At 55.6% G+C, this 22,087-nt stretch overlaps 2 protein-coding genes across 8 annotated transcripts in view; both read left to right on the top strand.

Moving 5' to 3' along the window:
• Positions 1 to 3,246, top strand: part of CARD10 (caspase recruitment domain family member 10) — a 28,906-nt gene extending 25,660 nt beyond the window's left edge. For 3 of the 4 annotated variants that reach the window (XM_060188935.1, XM_060188934.1, XM_060188932.1), the window contains exons 18-21: positions 342 to 500; positions 586 to 701; positions 2,098 to 2,213; positions 2,380 to 3,246. In XM_060188935.1, coding sequence (XP_060044918.1) covers positions 342 to 500; positions 586 to 701; positions 2,098 to 2,213; positions 2,380 to 2,614 — 626 coding nt within the window. In that variant the 3' untranslated portion in view covers positions 2,615 to 3,246. The remainder of the gene's footprint in view (positions 1 to 341; positions 501 to 585; positions 702 to 2,097; positions 2,214 to 2,379) is intronic. The other variant, XM_060188933.1, reaches the window with a different exon arrangement.
• Positions 3,247 to 6,450: 3,204 nt separating this feature from the next.
• MFNG (MFNG O-fucosylpeptide 3-beta-N-acetylglucosaminyltransferase) overlaps positions 6,451 to 22,087 on the top strand; it is a 37,645-nt gene continuing 22,008 nt past the window's right edge. Inside the window, exons 1-8 of one of the 4 annotated variants that reach the window (XM_007519406.3) lie at positions 6,452 to 6,991; positions 11,911 to 11,959; positions 12,846 to 12,948; positions 13,517 to 13,670; positions 15,230 to 15,315; positions 17,048 to 17,213; positions 18,552 to 18,637; positions 19,179 to 20,084. In XM_007519406.3, coding sequence (XP_007519468.1) covers positions 6,719 to 6,991; positions 11,911 to 11,959; positions 12,846 to 12,948; positions 13,517 to 13,670; positions 15,230 to 15,315; positions 17,048 to 17,213; positions 18,552 to 18,637; positions 19,179 to 19,245 — 984 coding nt within the window. In that variant the 5' untranslated portion in view covers positions 6,452 to 6,718 and the 3' untranslated portion in view covers positions 19,246 to 20,084. Of the gene's footprint in view, positions 6,992 to 11,910; positions 11,960 to 12,845; positions 12,949 to 13,516; positions 13,671 to 15,229; positions 15,316 to 17,047; positions 17,214 to 18,551; positions 18,638 to 19,178; positions 20,085 to 22,087 lie in introns of those variants that run through there. The other 3 variants (XM_060188930.1, XM_060188931.1, XM_060188929.1) reach the window with 3 other exon arrangements.

Here is a 22,087-nt window from a genome sequence, read left to right as displayed (position 1 = left end):
AGCTGGCCCCACAGAATCAGGCAGGACTGGCTCACACACGTGGCGGAGGATGTGGGAAGTGGGGAAGAGCCAAAGGATCTCAGGTTTTAAAGGCCTGCTTGTCACTATGGAAATTGGCCTGTAGGGGGCAAGAGTGAGTCAGGGTAGCAGGGAAGGGCTTTGGTTTTGTTCTGTGTGTGAGTAGAGGCAGGATTCAGGAAGGGGAAAATGTGGGGGTGCAGTCTGGAGAGGAGGCCATGGGGTTTAGAGACGGGGGACTGAGAATAGTTGCTGGGGTATTGCTTGCACCCTTGGTTATTTCTCTCCCCCCCTTGGTTATTTCTGACACCCCCACCCTGCAGAGCCGGAGCGGAGCCTTAAGCCTTATAGCCTAGTGCGACCGCTGCTGGTGTCAGCCCTGCGGCCCGTGGTGCTCTTGCCTGAGTGCCTGGCGCCCCGGCTCATCCGCAACCTCCTTGACCTGCCCAGCTCCCGGCTGGACTTCCAAGTGTGCCCAGCGGGTGAGCCAGGGCCCAGGGGAGGGCGGGGCAGGGTGGCTCCCAGGGTGGCCAGGCCCATGCTTCCTTTCCTATCTCTCTGTTGTAGAGAGCCTGTCTGGGGAGGAGCAGTGCCTGTCCTCAGCACCGGGTGCCCCCAAGGCCCAGCCTGCCACCCCTGGGCTGGGCATCCGGATCCGAGCCATCCAGGAGTCTGTCAGCAAGGTAGGTGCTGGGACCTGGCTGAGTGCAGGCTGGGCGGCAGCTCCTGGGCAGGGACCCTGGGCTGCTCCTGCCTCCTGGTTTACTTCATTGCGTCAGGCTCGAGGGGTGTGTGTGTGTGCGTGTTTATAATTTTTAAAAATTTTAGAAATTTATTTATTGGATAAAGACATACAGAGAGAAACTGAGATGGAAGGGGGAGATAAAGATAGATAGACAGAAACACCTACAGCCCTGCTTCGCCATTCATGAAGGTTCCTCTCTGCAGCTGGAGACTTGAACTCTGGTTCTTGTGCACTGAGATATGTGCGTTCAACCTGTGCTTGTAATTTAGAAATGACTCAATCTACAAAGGGAAGGCCAGCCTCAAATGCAAAAATATTTTACCAAAAAAAAAAAAAATCAATGATACTCTTTAGATTCCTCAGTAGAGGAGAGGGCTTCATACTCCTCTGTCACAAATACTGTTGAATGTTTCAGAATTAGGAACTTTTCAAGTTTGTTGGGGGAGACAGAATAATGGTTATATAAAGACTTGCAAGTGTAAGGATCCTAGTTCAAGCCCCCAGCTCCTCACTTCAGGGCGGGGGGTCGCTTCACAAGTGGTGAAGCAGGTCTGCAGGTGTTTTTCTCACCCCCTCTCTGACTTCCCTATCTCTCTTGATTTCTCTCTGTCCTATCCAACAACAGGAGCAATGACAACAATAACAATAATAACAAGGGCAGCAACAAGGGCAACAAAAATGGGGAAAAAGTGGCCTCAGGAGCAGTGGATTTGTAGCGCAGGCACTGAGCCCCAGTGATAACCCTGGAGGCCAAAAAAAAAAAAAAAAAAAAAGAAAGGAAGATTTGCAGGCCTGAGGCTCTGAGGTCCCAGGTTCCATCCCCCAGCTCTGGTGAAAACAAACAAGCAGAGGTTCCAGCTTTAGAAGGTGCTTAACCTCATGCTAGTGCCATGCTCTGTCACCCCAGCAGGGGCTACCTCACCCCCCCCAACCCAGCCCGCTAATTAGACACACTCATATTTTGGCAGGAAAGGAAGTGAACAGTTGGCCTAAGAAAATAAGTGGATTTGTGTCAGTTCAGATGAGCTTGGGGTGTTTGACATCTTACCTTTTCATCCTTGTCCTCAAGAATTCCATCACCCTAGGAGCTGGAGGGGTATGGGGAGCTGTGGAGGGTTTTAGCTCCATCCTGCAGGGGTGTGACTAGGGGACAGGTGAGGCAGCAGCTTTTTTCCTGGGGTTGCTGCCTCCCTGCTCGGCTGGCCCTCTGTGCCAGGGCCTGTGGTTGGGGAGTCCACAGGGCTATATTGTGGGGCCTGCTTTGAGGGGGCAGGAGGGTAAGTGTTTCTAGACCAAGAGTGAAATGAAGCCCTGCCCCATCTCCCACTTCTGAGAAGAAGCACTGCCTGTTGGAACTGGGTGTGAGGGGCGTGCGGGAGCTGGTCCAGAATGAGATCTACCCCATCGTCATCCACGTGGAGGTGACAGAGAAGAATGTCCGGGAAGTCAGGTGAGACCTTGGGGGGACCTCAGTGCCTCCTCCCCTACCTCTCCCAGTCTCTCTTTCCTTCATCTCTGTTTGATACTTGTCTGTCTTCTGCCTCTTTCAGTTTGTCCTTGTCTCCTTTGTCCACTTTTCAGTTTGTCCTGACAGCTGCCTCTCTCTTCCCTCCCAGGGGGCTGCTGGGCCGGCCAGGCTGGCGGGACTCAGAGCTGCTGCGGCAGTGCCGGGGCTCGGAGCAGGCTCTGTGGGGGCTGCCCTGCTCCTGGGTGCAGGTGCCCGCTCACGCCTGGGCCCACTCAGAGGAGCTGGCCAAGGTGGTGCGGGGCCGCATCCTGCAGGAGCAGGCCCGCCTGGTGTGGGTGGAGTGCAGTAGCGGCAGGGGCTGCCTCAGCAGCAGCGAGGCTTGAGTGCCTTCCTGATGCCCTGGAGAAGCTGCGTCTGCAGTGGAACCACTGCCAGCCTTGGCCTCAGCGCTCACTCGACTGTGGCAACGGGTCTGTGCCCTGGACTCGCTTCCCCGCAGAGCCTGCTGGAGACCTGGGGCTGGAGCCTCCACTGTCTTGAATGTGCTGCTGGGGATGAGGGGTGCATGGGGCCCCACATGTCCATGTCCCTGTTCCAGGATGTCACACGAACAGACACACAGACACATCTGTGTCCTCTTCCTCGCTGCTCACCTGGAGCCTCTGGGTGCTCGCTCGCGTGCACAGTATTACACACCCAAGTTCTCACGAGGTAGGGTTACTCTGCCTGGCTGGGGAGCCCGGCGAGCGTGGCGCCCACTGCCCAGCTCATGTTTCACACACGGACACTGTGTCCTCATCTGCTGTCACTGGAGGCCCTCGCGCCTCCTTGCACACCCGTGTCCCGTGTCTCGCCCTGCTCCTGTGGTGCTCGGGCACCCATAGGTGTGCCCAGTAGGTCCTCAGGGTGCCTCTCAGAGGCCTCAGGGACCAGAATGTCCAGTGTGCAAATGTCCCAAGGGTCTTTTTTGCTCAGAAGCTTCGAGCTGTTGGACAGTAAATGGTTTGTCATAGAATCTGGTTGCACTTTGTTTCTTGCGCCTTTGACAGGCCTCTCTTCGCCCCCTCCTCACCATTGTCCTCACCCCAGCTCAAGCTGGTTCAACCTTTCATTTCTCCATGCCCAGGGGGAGGGTTGGGTTTCGCTTCTGACTCATCCCTGAGCCGCTGGCCATCTGTGCTGGCATCACCTTACCTGCCCCTGAGTAGCCAGAGGAGCAGCCCCCCCCAGCCCTGCCTATGTCTCATCATCAAGAAGTATCACCCCCCCCCCCCACACACACACACACACAGCATGGCCAGCAGAGGGGGATCCCAAGTTTAAGAGGCTGGGCTGCTGAGTTCAGGGACCTGAGGTAGGTCCCCAAGACAGCTCCACCGGATGGGCCAGTCACTGTCAGTGGGAGAAATATGTCCCTGCCATTTTTGGTTTTTACTGTAAGTGTTTGTAGTCATAGTGATAAATTCGGGGAGGGATTGGGGGAGTGAGTATCCTAGGGGGAGGGACATGAAGAGCAGCAGCTCAGAGGCAGAATGGGCAGAGCTTGGCACCTGGGAAATGGAAGACATGAGGCTGGGGAGTCCAGTTAGGGGGCACAGTCTTTTTAAAATATTTTATTGATTTTTGATGAAAGAAATTCAGAAAGATACACAGAGAGACAGAGAACAGAGCACTATTCAGCTCTGGCTTATGGTGGTGCTGGGGACTGAACCTGCGACCAAGGAGCCTCAGGCATGAGAGTTTTTTTTCAGAATCATTATGCTGTCTCCCAGGCTCCTAGTGGGTACAGTCTTAGTGTCCTTTGAGATTTGGCTCAGACGTCATGTCCGGGAAGCCCTCTTAATTGGGACTTCTGGGCTGTGCCAGGCCTGTCTTGTATGGGCTGGGGGCAGATGGGGGGGCTCTCAGTAGGTGGTTCTGAGCTCAGTGGCTGTGAAGACTGGCTTACAAGCCTCCCTGGGGCCCTTTGTCTGGAGTTACCTGACCACTTTTTTAAAAAAATTATTTATTTTATTTACTTATTTTTGTTGCCCTTGTTTTATTGTAGTTATTGTTGTCGTCGTTGTTGGACAACAGAGAGAAATGGAGAGAGGAAGGGATACAGAGAGGGGGAAAGATAGACACCTGCAGACCTACTTCACCGCCTGTGAAGCGACTCCCCTGCAGGTGGGGAGTTGGGGACTTGAACCGGGATCCTTATGCAGATCCTTGCGCTTTGTGCCACGTGCGCTTAACCCACTGTGCTACCGCTCAACTCCCTTTTTTAAAATTTTTTCAATGAGAGAGAAAGATACAGAAAGAATGACCAGAGCACTGCTCAGCTCTGGCTTAAGATGGTACTGGGGATTGAACCCGGGATCATAGGAGACTCAGGCATGAAAGTTGTTTGCATAACTATTATGCTATTTCCCCAGCCCCCTGACCACTTTCCATAGGTGGAGAAAACTCTTGCTCCTTCAGTCCTCATTAGTCACCCTCTCACAAATGATGAAAGTTCAGGGAGGTGGGGTTACCTGCCCAGAGTCACAAGGTAGCTAGTAGGTAGTCCTGACAGGTCTGGAACCCTGGCCTGTGTGGCTTGAAGACTGGTGTCATCTTTTTGGTGAGGCCATTCTGAGCTTGATGGGCTGTGAAGAGGCCTGGAGTGAGGTTGGCCTTCAGGGGAGCCATACCCAAGGGCTGGTTCTTCCCTATCCCTCCCCGGCAGGCTCAAGTCCTGGCAGGCCTGGCTCAGCTTGTCAGCTATCTGGGACTGTCTTGTGTTTAACTGACAAATACTGACTGAGATGCTTCTGTCAGGCACTGTTCTAGACCCTAGGAATTTGGTGAATGCCAATGAAGGGATCCATGCCCTGATATTTCATGAGGAAGTCAGGTGATAAATAAAAATGTGCCAGACACTGTGCTGTCAGAGAAGTGCTGTCAGAGAAGGTATCAGAGAAGAGGGCCTGGGAAGGGGAAGGAGGGGCAAGGAAGGTCGGGATTTAATTTTTTTAAAAATTACCTTTATGGGGGCTGGGTGGTAGCACAATGGCAAAAGTATAAGGAATGGCCTAAGGATCCTGGTTTGAGCCTCTGGCTCCCACACCACAAAGGGGTCGCTTCACAAGCGGGTCTGCATGTCTTTCTCTCCTCTCTGTCTTACCCTCCTCTACTGATTTCTCTCTGTGCTATCCAGCAACAACAACAGCAGGAACGACAATAACAAGGGCAACAAAAATGGAAAAAAAAAAATGGCCTCTTGGAGCAGTGGATTCCTAGTGCAGGCACCAAGCACCATCAATAACCCTGGAGGCAAAAAAAAAAATGATAGAGAAATCAAGAGGGAAGGGGGAGATAGAGTGGTAGAGAGATACCTGCAGCACTGCTTCAACACTCGCAAAGCTTCCCCCTGCAGGTGGGGACTGGAGGCTCTAACTTGGATCCTTGTGCATGGTGGAGAAGGCAGGTAATGGCCCTAAGGAGGTGTGGGAGTGAGCTGTGGGCTCTCTAGGGGAAAATTCTAACAGGATGCAAAGATCCTGAGGTAGATGTGTCAACTCTCCAGTTCCCTGCAGGTCTTCAGGAGGAGAGCAGTAGGAGACAGAGTGGAGGGAGTCTGGGTGGTGGCTGTACACTGGTTTTGGTTCTGAGGGAGTTGAGAGCCAGTGCAGGATTCTGGGAGGGACTAGATGCCAGTGGCCTCGGAGATCCTCAGGGCCCTCTGGGATCTGGGGTGCACTTGGCTCAGTGGTGGAGCTTCTGCATCATGGCAGATCACCTGGTGCCTGTGTGCTCAGCTGGGAGCTGGGCAGAACACCCGAATGGCGCTCTGAAGACCTGAGCCAACTACTGTGGGAACCCCAGAAATTAGGTGGCATATGGGGCTGAGGGGGCCATTAGAGAAAGCTTCCTAGAAGAGGAGCTCTTTGAGCTGACCTTTCAAGTCCAAATTAAACTTGGTGGAGGGAAGAGAGGTAAGGATAGTGGTGGAGAGGAGTGGGGGGAGCATTGGGGAGGAAGGATAATATGGACGGCTGGGAGACTGGACACTCGGACAGGGTTAGCCAGAGGGCGCTGACTGAGCTGGGCAGACAGTCTCTGGGGAGTGTGGGGAGGGGGAAGGCTGGGAGGCTGGGGAGGGGGATGCCCCTCCTTTCCAGCCCTCTCCCCCACCCCCAGCAGCTAGCAGGGCCAGGGCTGGAGCCACTTTTTTAAGCACCTCTGGGGCCCCCTGGGGCCAGCCCCGCCCCTCGGGCTGCTGGAGGCTGGGGCGGGGCGGGGCGGGCAGTCAAGCCCAGGCGGGAGGGAGGGCGGCGAGCAGGTGGAGTGTTGGCGCCCGGCTGCCATGGCTCAGCCTCCTGCCCAGGGCACCGGCTCCCACTTCTCCCCTCCGTGCCTGCTCGGGATGCCCCGCGGACTCCTGCCCCTGCCGTCCTTCCCCTGCGCGCCGCCCGCCCCCCGGTCCCGCTGGGGTTAGGAGCCACGCCGTCTGGGGTCTCGGGCCCATGCAGTGCCGGCTCCTCCGGGGCCTGGCGGGAGCCCTCCTCACCCTCCTGTGCACGGGGCTCCTCTCCCTCCACTACCGCTCCAGCCTGGCCGCCCAGAGGCTGCAGGAGTCCCCGCAGCTCAGCGCCCCCAGTGCCCCCAGCGCCCCCAGCCCTCAGCCCCCGGAGCTGCAGCTGCGGGACATCTTCATTGGCGTCAAGACCACCCAGGCCTTCCATGGACCCCGCCTGGGGCTGCTGCTGGACACGTGGGTCTCCAGGACCAAGGACCAGGTGACAGACGCTGGCCAAGGGCTGCTTGCCTCTCTGCTCCACGAGGGCCCATCTTCCCGCACCTCTTCCCCGGGGACTGGGGGGCTGACACTGAAGTCAGGAGTAGCCCAGGCCCACTGCCCTGTTTCACACAGGCCAGGCTGGACCCCCTGCCTGGGACTCCCGGGGTCCCTCCTGGGGAGGGGAGTCCCTCTATTTCCTGACACTTGGTGAAGATGCCACTGTGTCCATCTTGCCCACCTGATGTGGGGGTAGCGGTGGGCACTGCGTAGTAGCTCCAGAAAGGTTCTGGCTCTGGCCACTTGAGCTCAGGATGCTCCCTTCTCTTCTGGTACTAGTTTGGGGGTGGGGTCCCACCTTTCCAGTATTCCTGAGGGCTGTTGTCTGCTGCCTGGGGGGAGGGAGGGCAGGGAGGCATTACCCCTCTGACACTGGCTTCCTGGAAGCAGGGAGGGCAGGGAGGCTGTTGTGGTGGACAGGACTCTGGCTGCAGTGTGGGGGGCAGAAGTGGGCAGGAGGGGTCATGTGTGTGTGTGTGTGTTTGGACTAAGTGCTGTGACAGGTGTATGTGTGTGTGTTTGTGTGTGAGTGTGTGTTGGGGGGCACTGGCCAGGGCTTGTGCCTTTCCAGGGAGGCAGCTCTGTCTATCTCTCTTGCCTCCTCCTTCTAGTATTCAGACCCTTGTGTGTGGGGGGGTGTGGGGCTCCTCCCTGGAGAAGATGGGGGGGTCAGATGCATGCACACACACGTGCACCCACACTTTAGCGGTGGCTCCAGAAGAGGTGACTGAAACTTGGGAGGCAGTTGGGGCTCCTGGAGACCAGGAAGGGGGGGCAGTGGTGCTGGAAGACTTAGTCCCTGGGGAGGGGGCACTCTTGCCTGGTTTCTGGCTTCTGGAGTCCTGCCTGTCCAGATTAACTCTTTCCCCTCTAGCCTCTCCCCTTCCCAGGCTCTTCCCTAGGCCTTCCCTGCACAGCTTCTCCTCTTGGGGAGGCTGATTCCATCCACGGAAGCCTTGCAGCCCAGCCCTCCCCACAAACCTTCCTGTTTATGATGCTGGGTTTGTGCTGGGGGTGGGGTGGGGACTGGTGGGGTAGTGGTGGTGGCGGCCTCACGTGGTTGAGGCCCCTTCCTGCCTCATCTAGCTTGTCTAGCTCCAGCTCCCTGGGCCCTTGGCCCGGATGAGGAAACTGAGGCCAGAAAGGAGGAAGTGCTTGCTAGTACCACCCTGGAAGCCTAGGGGATGGCTGCCAGGTCCCTAGAGTCCCCTGGGGAGTGTCCAGCTTAGGTGGCCGGACTGTGAAGGGAAGGCTGGTGGCTGCCTTCACTATCTTGGAGGCAAGCCCAGAGGCCAGCCAGGCCATGGTCCCTCATCTATGGGGGATGCACACGTCCACGCTTCTGCACAGCGCCCCCCTCTGGCAGGCTTGGCTAATGGCAGGAAAAGCAGAGGAGGGAGGAGATGAGGGGCCCCACACCCCATCCCTCAGTGCAAGGGTGGGGTTAAGAGAACTTGGTTTTTTTTGTTTGTTTATTTCTTTTGGTGCTGAGCTGGAACCTGGGACCTCATACATGCCAGGTGTACACTGGGCCCTTGTGTGCTAGAAATCTTGAAAGAATTTAAAGGAGGAAGGATTTTTGGTTGGGGGAAGGGGGTTGGGGAGACCTCCTTACTCTGCATAGTCAGCTCATTTCTATGACCTTGGCCTGGGCCGTCATCTCCCTATCCACATGGGACAGGGTGGGGGTGGGTGGCTCTTAAAATCTCTCTTGGGCCTCTGGGGGCTCTGGAGTGGGATGGAGCTGGTTAACTGTAGAGCTGCCCACCCCAGCTGGTTAAGGGCACCGGGTGGCAGGTGGGCCTTTGTGGCAGTGAGCTGGGGCTCGTGTGAGGCCTTTGTCTGGGGCTGGGCTGAGGGAGGCACGTCTTGTGTCCCAGGGGCAGCCTTTCTTTTCCCTACAGTTCCGTGTGTGTGTGTGTGTGTGTGTGTGTGCGCGCGCACGCGCGCGCGTCCCAGTCCATCATCCCCACAGTCCCCTCCTCTGCAGCAGATGGCCCTCACTGTGCAGCCCCGCTTCTCCCCCCATCCCCACGGGCTGCTTGTCCCTTTGTTTCCCTTTGGGGCTCTAACTATTGTCAGGACCCTTAACAAATCCAATGCAATCCTGACTCAGAGGAAGCTCTGTTGCTCTGTGCCAATCTCAGGCTGCCGTGGACTGCAAAGGCAGTACCCAGTCTGCATGCCCTTCCAGCCCCTCCCGGGGGACCCTTCTTCCCCCTCCTCCACCCGCTCTCAGCACACATTCCCTGGCCCATTTGGCAAGAGTCCCATAGTCTGTGGCTGCTTGGTGGCAAAAGCTTGCCAGCAGCAGGGCATGAAGGAGGCACTCACTTCACTGGCTCCTTTGGGGGTTTGTGTTGTAAAACTACTTGGGCTGGAGGTGGGATGGAGCAGGGAGACTAGGGGAAAGGTGGTGACAATCAAGCAGGCTCATGGGTGGCTGTGGGGGCTAAGGAGGGCCAGGCCAGGCCGGGGAATCTGAAGGTGGGTGGACACAACTAGATGGGACTGGGCTGTGGGGGGAGAGGAGGCATAGTGAGCCTAGAGTGTTGGGTGCCATTGGGCTGTGGGAGCTGGGGGGTGAGGCATCAAGGCCTCTGGGGAGAACAAGTGGCCTTGGTGGGACTTGAACTAGGAGCTTAGGGAGAGCAGGGCTGAGTGTGTTTGTGTGAGGCTTGGGCTTTGTGCCAAGTCAAGGGTACAGCTAACATGGCCAAGGGTGTGCCGATGGGATGGAGGAGAGGGCAAGATTCTGGGCCTGGGCCTTGGGAATCCAGGGACCCCTCCAGTCTTGCTGGAGACCCCAGTGAGAGAAACTTAGAAGGGAGATACTGGCTTCCCTGGGGAGACCTGGTGGCCAGGCAGGGAGACTGGTCAGATCAAGTAGTGCCCTCCAGGATGTTGCCAGCTCATGGGAGGAGACGGGAGTTCTGTTTGAGGTCACCTGGGAGGGTGTTAGGGATGGATTCCTGGAGGAGGTGATAAACCAGCTGTGATTTCAGGGCTGAAAAGGTGGGGGCACAGAGGATGGAAAGAGTGGGAAGCGTGTGCTTGTGTGTGGACACAAATTTTAGGGAACTGTAAGTTAAAAGAAAATTAAAAGAGAAACTCTCAGGGTGGGGCAGGAAGCAGTGAGTTTGTCGGCAGGAGGTTGGTGGGGGGGGGTGTACCTCTTTGGTTCCATTTAGAAGGTTGGCCTTTATCCTCAGGGTTGTAGGGAGCCATGGAGGGTGTTAGCAGGCATGGTGGGTGTGGTTAGTATCGGATCCTAGTCCCACCAAGAAAATCAATTTGAGGGGGTGAGACAGAGCCTTCCAGCCATCTGCTAAGTCATAGTGGGCTCTCAGAAGGATGGTAATCCTGGGCCTTGGGGAGACAAGCCTGGTTCTCTCTGACCCCTCTTGGTCTCTTCCCTTTCTTTCCATGTCCAAATCTGGCTTCTGGCTTCCCATGCCTCAGTTTCCCCTGAGACACCACAAGAAGTAGAACCAGACATCACAGATTCTTCTTTGTTCTTTCATATCATCTTGTTTTACTGTTAGGGTCTCCATTTCACAGATGGGTAAACTGAGGCTCAGGGCAGGACTGTTCTGGTGAGAAGGGTAGAGTTGTGACCTGGGGGAATAGGCTTGTGAGTGAGCAGGGAGGGCCACTGCTGTGTGGCACTGAGCTTGGTTGGCTGACAGAGGTGGACTTCAGGCATGAACAGGGGCTGGGGGAACTGGGGGGAGTTTAGGCAAGTGGGAAGCTTTTTTTTCTCCTTGGTCCTCACCTGCCAGGAATTCCACATTGTCCCAAGCACTGGGCAGGTCAGTTTGAGGGTCAGAGGTGGTCCTTGGTGTGCTCAGTGCACAAAGAGGGATGTGGGGGCATTGAGAGGCTCTGGGGGTTGGGTTGGGTGTGGACTGGGCCCTGGCCACCTCTGGGTGGGTGGTCTCTATGTCTCTTTTAGACTTTGTGCTTGGTTTCTTAGGGACGGGATAGCAAAGAGTGTCCCACGGCCATTAGATCCAGCTAGGCACTTGTCACCATCACTGTCCTACACCATTGCGTGGCCTCCGCTGTAATAGGGACAGATGCCAACACCTGGGTGATATTACCCAGGGCTGGGCATAAGGCAGTTGAGGGCATCAGATCTCTGGGAATCACCAGGGCCCTGCACAGGATGGGTGTGTGGCTGTGACTCTGTGCCTGTCTCCCTAAGTGTGGACCTTTCCGCATAGAGTTTGTCTCCTGACAAAGGTGTGTGTGTGTGTGTGTGTGTGTCTGTGTGTGTTTGTATGCGTGTGTGTTTGTATGCATATGTGTGTGTCTGTGTGTGTTTGTATGTGTGTGTGTATGCGTATGTGTGTGTGTTTGTATGCATATGTGTGTCTGTGTGTGTTTGTATGCGTGTGTGTGTGTGTCTGTGTGTGCGTGTGTGTGTCTGTGTGTGTGTGTGTGCGCGCATGCTGTGCTTCTGTCAGGGCTGTGTGGCCCTAGGGTCCCCAGGTGTGTGTGTGTGTTTGTATGTGTGTGTGTGTGTCTGTGTGTGTTTGTATGCGTATGTGTGTGTGTGTGTGTGTGTGTGTGTGTGTGTGTGTGCATGCTGTGCTTCTGCCAGGGCTGTGTGGCCCGTGGGTCCCCAGGTGCTCAACCATCCGGGGTGGCACCAGGGAGACTGTGGACACTGGTGGACTGTAAAGGTGTGTGTGTGTGTGTGCAGAGCTGGCATGTGGCTACTCAGAAGATGGCACTGTCTTGGGTGTGTGTGACAATGAGTGGGGGATGGAGGCCAGGCCTGGTCAGTGGCTGGCCGGGCCTGGCTATGGTGGTACACCCATGGCCCCCAAGTCCTAACTCCCCTCTCCTTCCTAGACGTTCATCTTCACTGATAGAGCGGATGCTGGCCTCCAGGAGAGACTGGGTAACTGGCCTGGTGGTAGCCAGCGGGGAGAGAGCTGGGGTGACTGTGCTTTAGTGGGAGGTCTCCAGGAGAGAGGGTGCCATCCTGGCCATGTGGGGAGGAGTAGGCTACTCTCCTGGAGATGGGCCTGTCTGTGGGAGGGGCTGTGCTGGACCGGGCCCCGACTTCCAGGCTGTATCTCTGCCTGCTGCGGTCCTGGGCAGGCCTCCTCTTCCTCTTCCTCTTCCTCCCACTCTTCTTCTTTCTTCATCTTTCTCTTCCTCTTTTTTCTACCTCCCCCTCTCTCCTCTTCCTCCCTTTCTTTTTCTTCCTCTCTCTTTCTTCCTTCTTCCTCCTCCTCCTTCTTCCCCTTCTCCTTTCTTCTCTTCCTTCCTTTCTCTCTTTCTTCACTTCCTTTTTTTGTTACCAGGGTTATCACTGGGGCTTAGTGCCTGCACAATAACTTCACTGCTTCCAGAAGTTTCTTTCTCTCCTTCCTTCTTTCCTTCCTTCCTTCCTATTTAAAATAGGACAGAGAGAAATTGAGAAGGGAGGCGGAAGAGACACCTGCAGCTCTGCTTCAGCACTCATGAAGCTTCCCCCTGCAAGTGCAGACAAGGGGCTTGAACCCAGGTCCTTGTGCATGGTGACATGTATGCCTAACCTGGTGAGCCACCACCCAGCCCCCAGTGAGTGCCTCCTGGCCTCGGTTTCCTCCTGTGTAAACTGAGAGGACTAGCAGGACAGCAGGAGACACACTCAGCATGAGAAAGCCTTTAGTCAGATTGACCTCAAGTCAGACTGGGATCCCTGGATTTTATCTGTCTCTGCAGGTGGTTCTACCATGTGGAACATGTGGTCTGTGTGGGAGCTGGGCAGGTCCCCTGACTTGTCTTCTCTCCTCCAGGGTCCCACCTCGTGGTCACCAACTGCTCTTCGGAACACAGCCACCCAGCTCTGTCTTGCAAGATGGCGGCAGAGTTTGATGCCTTCCTGGCCAGTGGGCTGCAGTGAGTAGGCCTAGTCTCTTTCTTTTAATTTTTTGTTATCTTTATTTATTGGCTAGAGACAGCCAGAAATCGAGGGGGAAGAGGGTGAGAGAGAGAGAGAGACACACACACACACACACACGTGCAACATTGCTTCACCACTTGCAAAGCTTTCTCCCTGCAGGTGGGGGCTGGGGGCTCAAATCTGGGTCCTTGCACACTGTAACATGTGCGCTCAAACAGGTGCACCACCACTGGGCCCCTAAGTCTGTCTTAATAGGGCACTGTGTTAGTGAAACCAAGGGGGCTGGGGACCTTGTGAGTATAATCATCTGGGGTCTCCTGGGGTCCCATTCCACCCACCCACCCACCTGGCTGGCTGACCAAATCTTGCCACTCACCGGCTTCGTGGTCCTGGGCGGGTGTCTGAGCCTCTCTGAGTCTTGGTATTGACTAGACAGGTGAGTGCACTAGCCACCCGCAACCCAGGATGGTGACTGGCTCTGGGGTCACAGGGGCATGTGTGTACCTGGCTGGCAGCTCACACCCCCACACCCCAGCTCAGGGTCACCCTTCTCTGTCCCTGCAGGTGGTTTTGTCACGTGGACGATGACAACTACGTGAACCCGCGGACGCTGCTGAAGCTGCTGCGTGCCTTCCCGCAGACACAGGATGTGTATGTGGGGCGGCCCAGCCTCAACCGGCCCATCAGGGCTTCAGAGCCTCAGCCCCACAACCACTCGGTTGGTCCCTTTGGGAGCAGGCCCGGGGGCGTGGCTGGAGTGGGGGGTGGGCCGGGGGAGGGGTTCTGGCTTTCATACTTGGGTTGGTGACTTCCCTCTGTATGCCACGAGGGGGCAGAGAGCGTGCAGGGCCAGCATGGAGTAGGGCGTTGTCACTGTCCAGGGGACTCCTGGGACCACTGGACGGGGGCTGAGGCTCCGGCCTCCACATACGACTCCCTACAGCCCCGTGCAGACTCAAGCTGTGGAATGCTGGCTCTGTGGGGGATAGGGTGGGGGTGGAGGTGCAAAGTCAGCTGCCCTGCAGGGGCTCTGCCCACACCTAGGTCCCTGTACTTCCAGATTTCACCCACCACAGCACAGGAGCTGAAACCTGGCCCCAATAGCTCTGTGGGTGTTGGGCCCTGGGTGTCAGCTGTGAGGGTTGCCAGGACAGATAAACAAAGCCAGGGAGCCCAGTCTGATTTGGTGTAGACACTCAAGGCTTGCCCGCTTTGAGTGTGTCTCCTCAGCTTCTGCTGTCCCTGCTACTCTTCTAATGTCTGTCCAGACCTCCAGGGGTCCCTGGGCCCAAGAGGGAGGCTGGGCAGAGGGGCCTACTGCCTAGCCCTGCCCTGTCTTCAGTACTTGCTGTCTCCCAGGCTCTTTGTCTGCTGTACCAGGGACATTGAGACAGTGGGGAAGACAGCATAATGGTTATGCAAATCACTTTCAAGGTCTCAGATTCAATCCCTAGCACCACCATAAGCCATAGCTGAGCAGTGCTCTGATGAAAACAAAACAACAAAACACAACATAAATAAGCAAAACAAAACAAAAGACCCCAGAGCCTGTACTGCAGAACTTTCATTAAGAGGCAGCAGTAAAAAGCCCTAATGAAAACTCCCTAGGCCACCATGGTGTGTGTGTGTGTGTGTGTGTGTGTGTGTGTGTGTGTGTGTGTGTGTGTTTCCCTGTGTGCTTTCAGGTGAACCAGGTCCCCACTTCATCCCTGGCTGCTCTCTTTAAAGAACACTCTGACATGCTCATCCCTTTTTGCCTTTGACTGAAATCACGTAAGTGCTCTGTGCCTTAGTTTCCCCACCTGTGAAAAAGGGGCTAGCAGCTCTTAACCTCATAGGGTTGTTGTGACTGAAAAAAGACAGGATTCATCTAAGGCGTCTCTCCAAGTGCTTGGGAAGGGCTGGCCTGTCACAGACATAGCTGTGAAGGGGACTCTGTTCAGCCTTGACTTCCATGCCCTGTCCTCTTGCCTGGGTTCTGTACCCAACCACCCAATGCCCACTCCAAAATAGGCATGTATCCCTTCCTGGATATACCCCCAGTGTGGGCCCAGGACACTGCCCTCCTGTCCCTGCCAGCTCAGACCCTCCCTGGCCTCACTCCCTAGGTGGCTTCCTCTGGGAAACTTGGCTTCCATGTCTATAAAACGCCAGACTGTAGATGACATCCAGTGAGATGTGAAACACCAAGCCATGAGCCATGCTGGCTGGAATTAAGGGGTGTCCTGCTCTCACCCTTGAGCTTACCTGCACCTTCCCCTCCCCTTGTCTCTTAAGAGGACGGTACAGTTCTGGTTTGCCACTGGGGGCGCTGGCTTCTGCATCAACCGCAAACTGGCACTGAAGATGGTGCCTTGGGCCAGGTAAGCAGAGACCCACAGGTGGGCTGGGGGGTGTATGGAGGTGGGTGGTGTGTGTGTGTGTGGCCTTTGCAGCAGGAAGGGGCCGAGCATGAGCTTAGGAGAAAACACCTCCACTCCTGCTAGGCCAGTTACATAGTCAGGGGTGAGTGAGCGCCCCCTGCTACCTTGCCAAGGTTGGAGGATACTGTCTGCCAAACATGGAGCCCTCAGTGCCCCACCTTGCCAATGCACAAGATAATACCAGGACTGGTGGTCATCGTAAGGGTTAAGTGAAGAAACATCTGGGCTGGAAACTGGCAAGATGGACCAGTGTCACAGTGAGGTGAAGACAAAGACCAGGAGCACTCACAGGAGAGAGAAGGGCCTTCTGCTTGGGAAAAGGATGGTGGGTAGGCTTCCTGGAAAAGGTGGCATTTGAGCTGGGGGCCCCATATAGCTCCTGGTGAAGGGGGACCCTCAGAGTAGGGTAAGCCCTTGGTGTGGAGGGGACACTGTTATCCTGGCTTCTCAACGCTGACTGGCCAGGTTGGTACCGTTGTTATATCACTGAGATGTCACAGCCTGGGGGAGGGAGGGGACTTCCTGTCTGCATCTGAGAAGATTGAGAGGCTGAGCAAGTGACTTGTCTTGGGTCCCACAGGCTACCCAGGACCCCAAGGTTCCCAAGCCTAGCTTGCACTGCTGTCATTACACCAGTCAGCTGGCCTAGCCCCAGAGGGGAGGGTCCTGGGAATTTTGTGCCCTGAGTAGGAGCAGGAATGCTGCTGTGAGGCCTGTTGACCACAGGCTTGTGCCAGCATCATTCTGGTGTCTGGCAGGTCCCCTGTAAGGATTCTGCCCAATCTGGCACCCCACCTGGCCCCCAGGGACATGGGGTATAGTCAGGGAGTGCCCTTGGCCAGACACTGCTAACTCCAGCTCCTCCTGGGAGCTTGTTTCAAGATTGCCCCGTTGTGATGGAATGAAAAGTCGACTAAAACATTGCCACCTCCTTGTGGAACCCCTGCTGCCCTCAAGCCATGGCCACCCTCTGACTTGAAATGAGCCCTACTCTGCCATGGCCTGTCCATCTGCCTGTCTGTTTCCCTTTCATGGGGACTGCCACAGAAGACAGGAAGTACTTCTTCTTCTCAGCCCTCCCCAGTGCCTGGTGCCAGGTGACTAGATGCTCAGTCTGCAAGGAAAGAGTGAGTGAGAGAATGAAATGGGGGGGGGGGGAGATAAAAGGATCACTGAGAGAGGACTCCCTCTGTCCTAAATTCCCTTTTAGCCCACTTTTTTTTGCATTTAGCCCTTGTTAAGGTGGCCATGGCAGGGGGCTGGGTGTACACATTACCATGCTCAAGGACCTGGGTTCAAGCCCCTGGGCCCCACCTGCAGGAGAGAAGCTTCACAAGCAGTGAAGCAAGTATTTCAGATGTCTCTTTTTCCCCCTCTCTGTCTCTCCCACCCTCTCAATTTCTCTCTGTCCCATCTAGTAAAAGAAAAAAAAAGTGACCATTGGGAATGTCAGCTTCATCTGTTGTATAGACACCAAGCCTTGGTGATAACCCTGGTGGCAATTTAAAAAAAAAAAAAAGAAAGGTGTCTATGACAGGGCCATCATCACAGACATTTTACACAAGAGGAGACTCACCCGCTTTGTGACTGGCCTGCCCATGTGGTGCTTGGGCTGAGCCCTGCTGGGGGATGGGGTGGACCTGCAGGTGTCACAGCTTGGCTCTGTCTACAGCGGCTCCCGGTTCGTGGACACGTCGGCCCTCATCCGCCTGCCTGACGACTGCACAGTAGGCTACATTGTGGAGTGGAAGCTGGGGGGCCGCCTGCAGCCCTGCTCCCTCTTCCATTCCCACCTGGAGACACTGCAGCTGCTGGGAGCCAGCCAGCTGCCAGAGCAGGTGAGCAGCTGGGCTGGGGCTCCCCCTTACTGACTGGGCTGGGGAGGGGCAGAGGGCCCTTATAAGGATACTGGTGACTCAGTCTTTTCTATCTCAAGGACCTGTACCTGTGACACTTCAGTTCTTAAATCTGGCCTGCAATAGCCAGCCTGGACGATGCTTGTCCCCAGGTTCAGCGGTCCAGATTCCCACCCACCACCTCCTGCCTCTCCCTGTGGCCTTCCAGTCTGGCTACACCCCTATGTGTGTGGTGCTGGCCAGCCTGTTCTTCCAAGCACGGCCTGCCAGGAGCTCCTTGGCTTTGCAGGCCCTCTCTGCTCCGCACTTTGCCTCCTGGCCCAGGTGTCCTGGGGAAGGGTCAGGATTAGGGGGTCAGTGTGGCACGGTGTCACTGTGGGGGGCTGGGGCCTCCCCCAGCAAGTGCTGCTCTTCTCCCTCTCTCCCTTCTCTTCCTCCTCTTCACTTATCTCCTCCCTCTTTGCTTTTACTTAATTATTTTTTATCAGACAGAGAAATTGGGAGTGGAGGGAGAGAGAGAGGGAGAGAGAGGGACAGGTGGTGGTGCACCTGGTAGAATCCACATGTTATAGTGCACAAGGAGCCGGGTTCGAGCCCCTGTGCTGATCTGCAAGGTGAAGTTTCACAAGGGTGAAGCAGTGCTACAGGTGTCTCTCTTTTCTCCCTTTCTATCTCCCCACCTCCCTCTCAATTTCTCTGTCTCTAATAAATAAATGCAGATTAAAAAGGAGAGGGAGGGAGAGAAAGAGAGACACCTGCAGACCTGCTTTACCACTTGTGAAGCTTCCTCCCTGCTGGTGGGGACCAGGTGCTTGAACCCAGGTGCTAGCATATGGTAATGTGTGTGTTCAACTGGGCGTGCCATGGCTAGTCCTAAGAGACGTTATCTTCTTTAACCTTCTGGTTCCTGACAGCATCCCTATGAGACGTGTACTAATTCCCATTCTTCAGAAGGAGAAACTGAGGCTCAGAGAGTGGAACTGAGCTTGTCACATGTCTGGTCCAGGGTGGAGAGGGGTTTGGACCCTGGCTTGGTGTCCAGCTATCTGGGCACCTAGCTTACTGAGAGGTACTTCCCTTCTGAGCCTCAGTTTCCCCATGTGTAGATTAGGGAAGGGACCAGCCCCCAGGTAAGCAGAATTGTTGGGGAGCAGGTGGGATGGAGTTGTGTAAATGTTTTTGGAGGGCTTCTCAGCATAGTCAATACTCCAGAGAAGAGACAGGTCTGTGCCTTTTCTGTTCCAGCCAAATGCTGCTCCCTCAGGGGCCCCCAGTGGAACTCCTTCCACCCTGAACCTTTATTCTCTTCTCTCTGCCCAGGTCACCCTCAGTTACGGCACCTTCGAGGGGAAGCTTAATGTCATTAAGCTACGGGGCCCCTTCTCCCCTGAGGAGGACCCCTCCAGGTGGGTCCAGGGGCTGAATGGGGGCAGGAGCTGAAGCCAGGTATCCAGAGAGGGGAGGCTGGGGGAGAGGGGGAAGTGCTGATGGCTGACAGCACAAGAGCTGGGAGTAGATGTCAGTTCTTGCTTTGTCAATGACTTGCTGTGTCATCTCGGGTGAGTGCCTTCCCTTTCCTGGGCTCGTCTCCCATCTGTAACACAGGGAGGCTGGATGCCATGGATCTGAAGGGCTCTCCCAGCCCTGGTTTCTGGGGTTCTCCAGGAACCCCTGCAAGGCTTAAATGTCTTCCCTGAACGAAAGGGGAGGTTGGTTACCACTCAGTCTCTTGGCAATGAACTCTAGGCATGAGTGATGAATTTTTATAAGTGTTTTTGTTTTTATGAGAGAGACCAGAGAGTCATTCAGCTCTGGTGTCCATGCTGCTAGAACTTGAACCTGGAGCCTCAAGCATGCAGGTGCTATATCCTATGTCTGCACATTTTCATTTGGTCCCTTCTAGGCTCCAGAGTTAGGGCAGCTGGTTCATGAATGATTTCTCCACAGGTTCCGCTCACTGCATTGCCTCCTCTATCCGGATACTCCCTGGTGCCCACAGCGGAGCCCTCGATGAGCCCTGCAGTGTGGGGCAGAGGCTAGGCTGGACCCTCTGGAGATCACTGGCCTCCCAGGGATGCCTTGAGTGGTGTGGGGGCTTCCCTGAAGGGCCTGGGAATGACGGGAAGGCCCAATATGCATGGTGGCTAGAGGCCAGAGCAGCCCAGGGCCCAGGGACCTTAAGTGAGGACCAGGGAGGTTCTTGAGCCAAGGCCTCCATGGGCCTGGGGTGACTGACTTGAACAAGGATGGGGTGTCTTTGAGCCAGGCTGGGGCTCAGGGGTCCTACCCCTCCTTAGAGTCCTTGGGATCCCAGGAGGGTGGTGTGGCCTCAGCTCCCAGCTCCATTTTCTCAGTTACCCCCTTGGGATGAGCATGGGACCACCCACTCCTGGTTCCCTTGGCTGTCTCCCTCCCCAACCCCCCATCAGCTGGGATAATGGCAGAATCTGGGGTCTGTCCAGGTGCTGTGTTTCCTACCAGGCTCCAGCTCCCTCCCCGTCCTCACACTTGCTGACAGTGTGATCTTTTCTTAGAGGCCCAGCTGGTGGATCATTCTAGGTCTCAGCCAGCTTTTGCTTACTTACTCTGCTTCCCTATCTCCCTTGCCATTAGGAGTCACCAGTTACCTAGCCCTGACCAGAGCCCTGCTAGTGTGAACGAAGCTCGCCCACAGCAGAGCTTCTGAGGATCATTTTATAGTTTCACAAATCTTTCTGTGGTGAATGTACGTGTGATGTCTGAAGCTGGGGCAGCCACTTTGCTTCCATGAAAGCAAAATCAAAACAACTGCCCTCCACAGGGGTCCTTTCCAACATGTGTTTCTGTAAGAAAATTAAACACTTATTTGCTTAACCTCTCACGGTCTGGTTTTCTGTTACTTGCAAGTAGAGTGCTCCTGAGTTGGAGCAGGCTTGTCATAGTGGTGGTGGTGTTGCCTGGTTTGTAAAGAAGACAAGGAATGTGTCTCAGGGACTGAGATCTGGGTGGAAAGAGGCAGTGTTTGTGAGGACTAGAGCCTAGACTGAGTGGGTGGGAAGGAAGGACTTGTGTGTTCCAAGTGTGGCTCCTACATGTGTGTACATACAGATGTGTATGTAGGGCAGGTTATTCTGCTTTTCCATGTCGTGTGTGGGCAGAGCACACATGTGTGTGAATACTCACGGGTGGGATGAGTTTCTGGCTCATTGGGAACAGTTCTTTCCCCTCTCTGCCTTCAGAACCTGGGTGTGGAGGTATTTGGGGTTTGGGGGGCTGGGGGGCTGGAGAGAAGAGCCTCTGGGGTGAGTTGGCAGCCCAGCTAGGAGCTGAGTGAATGCAGGTGCCTCTATCGATGCCAGGTCCCAAGGTGGCAGGAGCTGTGACCATCAGTGACCATGGAAAGCCATATGGAAAGCTGAAAGTCTCTTCTCCCCACCCGCATCATGCCCCAGGATGTTGGAAGTTGGGGTCACAGTGGTAAAATTAGTCAGAGGGGGAGGAGAGAGAGAGAGAGAGAGAGAGAGAGAGAGAGATATGCTGGCTGGGAAGGAAGGGAGCTAGCCCTGACAGTGGGGACTCTTTGGGGTACTTCCCCTTTGAGGGTCTTGTTCTGGCTACCACTCTGGAAGACCCAGAAAGGGAGCCATGTACCCTGTACCCGAGGTCACATAGCAGGTCAGCGGCAGAGTCAAGCAGCTGGGATTTTGATAAGTGTCCTTTGCTTCTGGGCTGATCTAAAGCAGGGTGATGGGGTGAAAGCCAGGAGGATGGCCCATGGCCCTCTCCATCTAGCAGGGCAGGATAGGGTGCCCACAGCCTGGGTGCTCAGGGCTGGTGGCCAGCACGCTTTTAGAAACAGCAGCCACTTGGGCTGTTCCCAAATCCAGAGGGTCGGGCAGAGGGAACAAGGCTTGGGCCATCTGCTGCCTCCATTGTCCCAGAATAGCTGTGCTATGGAGCCTAGTCAGCAAGGACCTGAATTGGATGGAGGGAGGAGGGAGCCTGACTTTTAACTCTTTGTGGACTAGCGAGTGAAACCGCCAGCACCCTGCTTTGGGGAAACTGCCATGGGCCCTGTAGAGAGTGTGTGGATGTGGGGTGGTGGGCAACGCTGGACCTCCTGGTCTTCCTTGGGTATGAATTGTTCCCATTTTCCAGATCAGGAAACTGAGGTACAGAGAAGGTGAGGGCCCAGGTCACAGAGCTCGTGGATACCAGTGCCATGTTGATCTGCATGGTCATCTGCAGGGGATGCCTTTGGAGGGTCAGAGACCTTCCCCATCTTGCCTGGGCTCTGTCTACGTGCCCTCCACCCCTGCACAACAGCTCCTGGCTCAGGCTCATTGCTCAGTAAACACCTCCCTGCCCTCTCTACGCTTGGTATGCTGGGCATAAAGGGCATGCTGGGCTGGCCACCCCATCAGGTTCCCCCACAGTCACCCCCCGCTGTCACTGGTGCCAGCATGCTGGCATCCTGCCTCTGGTCCCCACTCCTCACTTCCCTGCATTGCACCCCCTTTCTGCAAGCTGGGTTTATTCTTGTCAAGTGAAGGGAGGCTCTCCCTGGTCACCCACCACATGAGGTCGTCCAGCAGTGGCCACAGTTCAAGCTGCTCTGGTAACTGTGAGCCGAGTGTTCACCCCCAGGGTGCACCGCTTGCCGTGTGCCTGCTCCCGCATCTGCTGTTGTCCAGCTCCTCACACCTCCCTATCTGGCTGTTGGCTCCCCAACTCCTGGGGCTGCCAGGGTTCTGTTCTCTGCAGCTCACTGCCTGGGCATAGTAGATGCCCAACAGAAATTTGTGGGACGAGTTTAGAAGATGAGTGATGGGGGGTGGTGGTGTTGGGCGGTGATGCATCAGGTTAAGTGCACATAT

Source organism: Erinaceus europaeus, chromosome 4 (genome assembly GCF_950295315.1).
Source record: "Erinaceus europaeus chromosome 4, mEriEur2.1, whole genome shotgun sequence".
NCBI classification, from domain to species: Eukaryota; Metazoa; Chordata; class Mammalia; order Eulipotyphla; family Erinaceidae; genus Erinaceus; species Erinaceus europaeus.
Note: the sequence above shows the minus strand (reverse complement) of the source record. Positions and strands in the feature narration are given on the sequence as shown.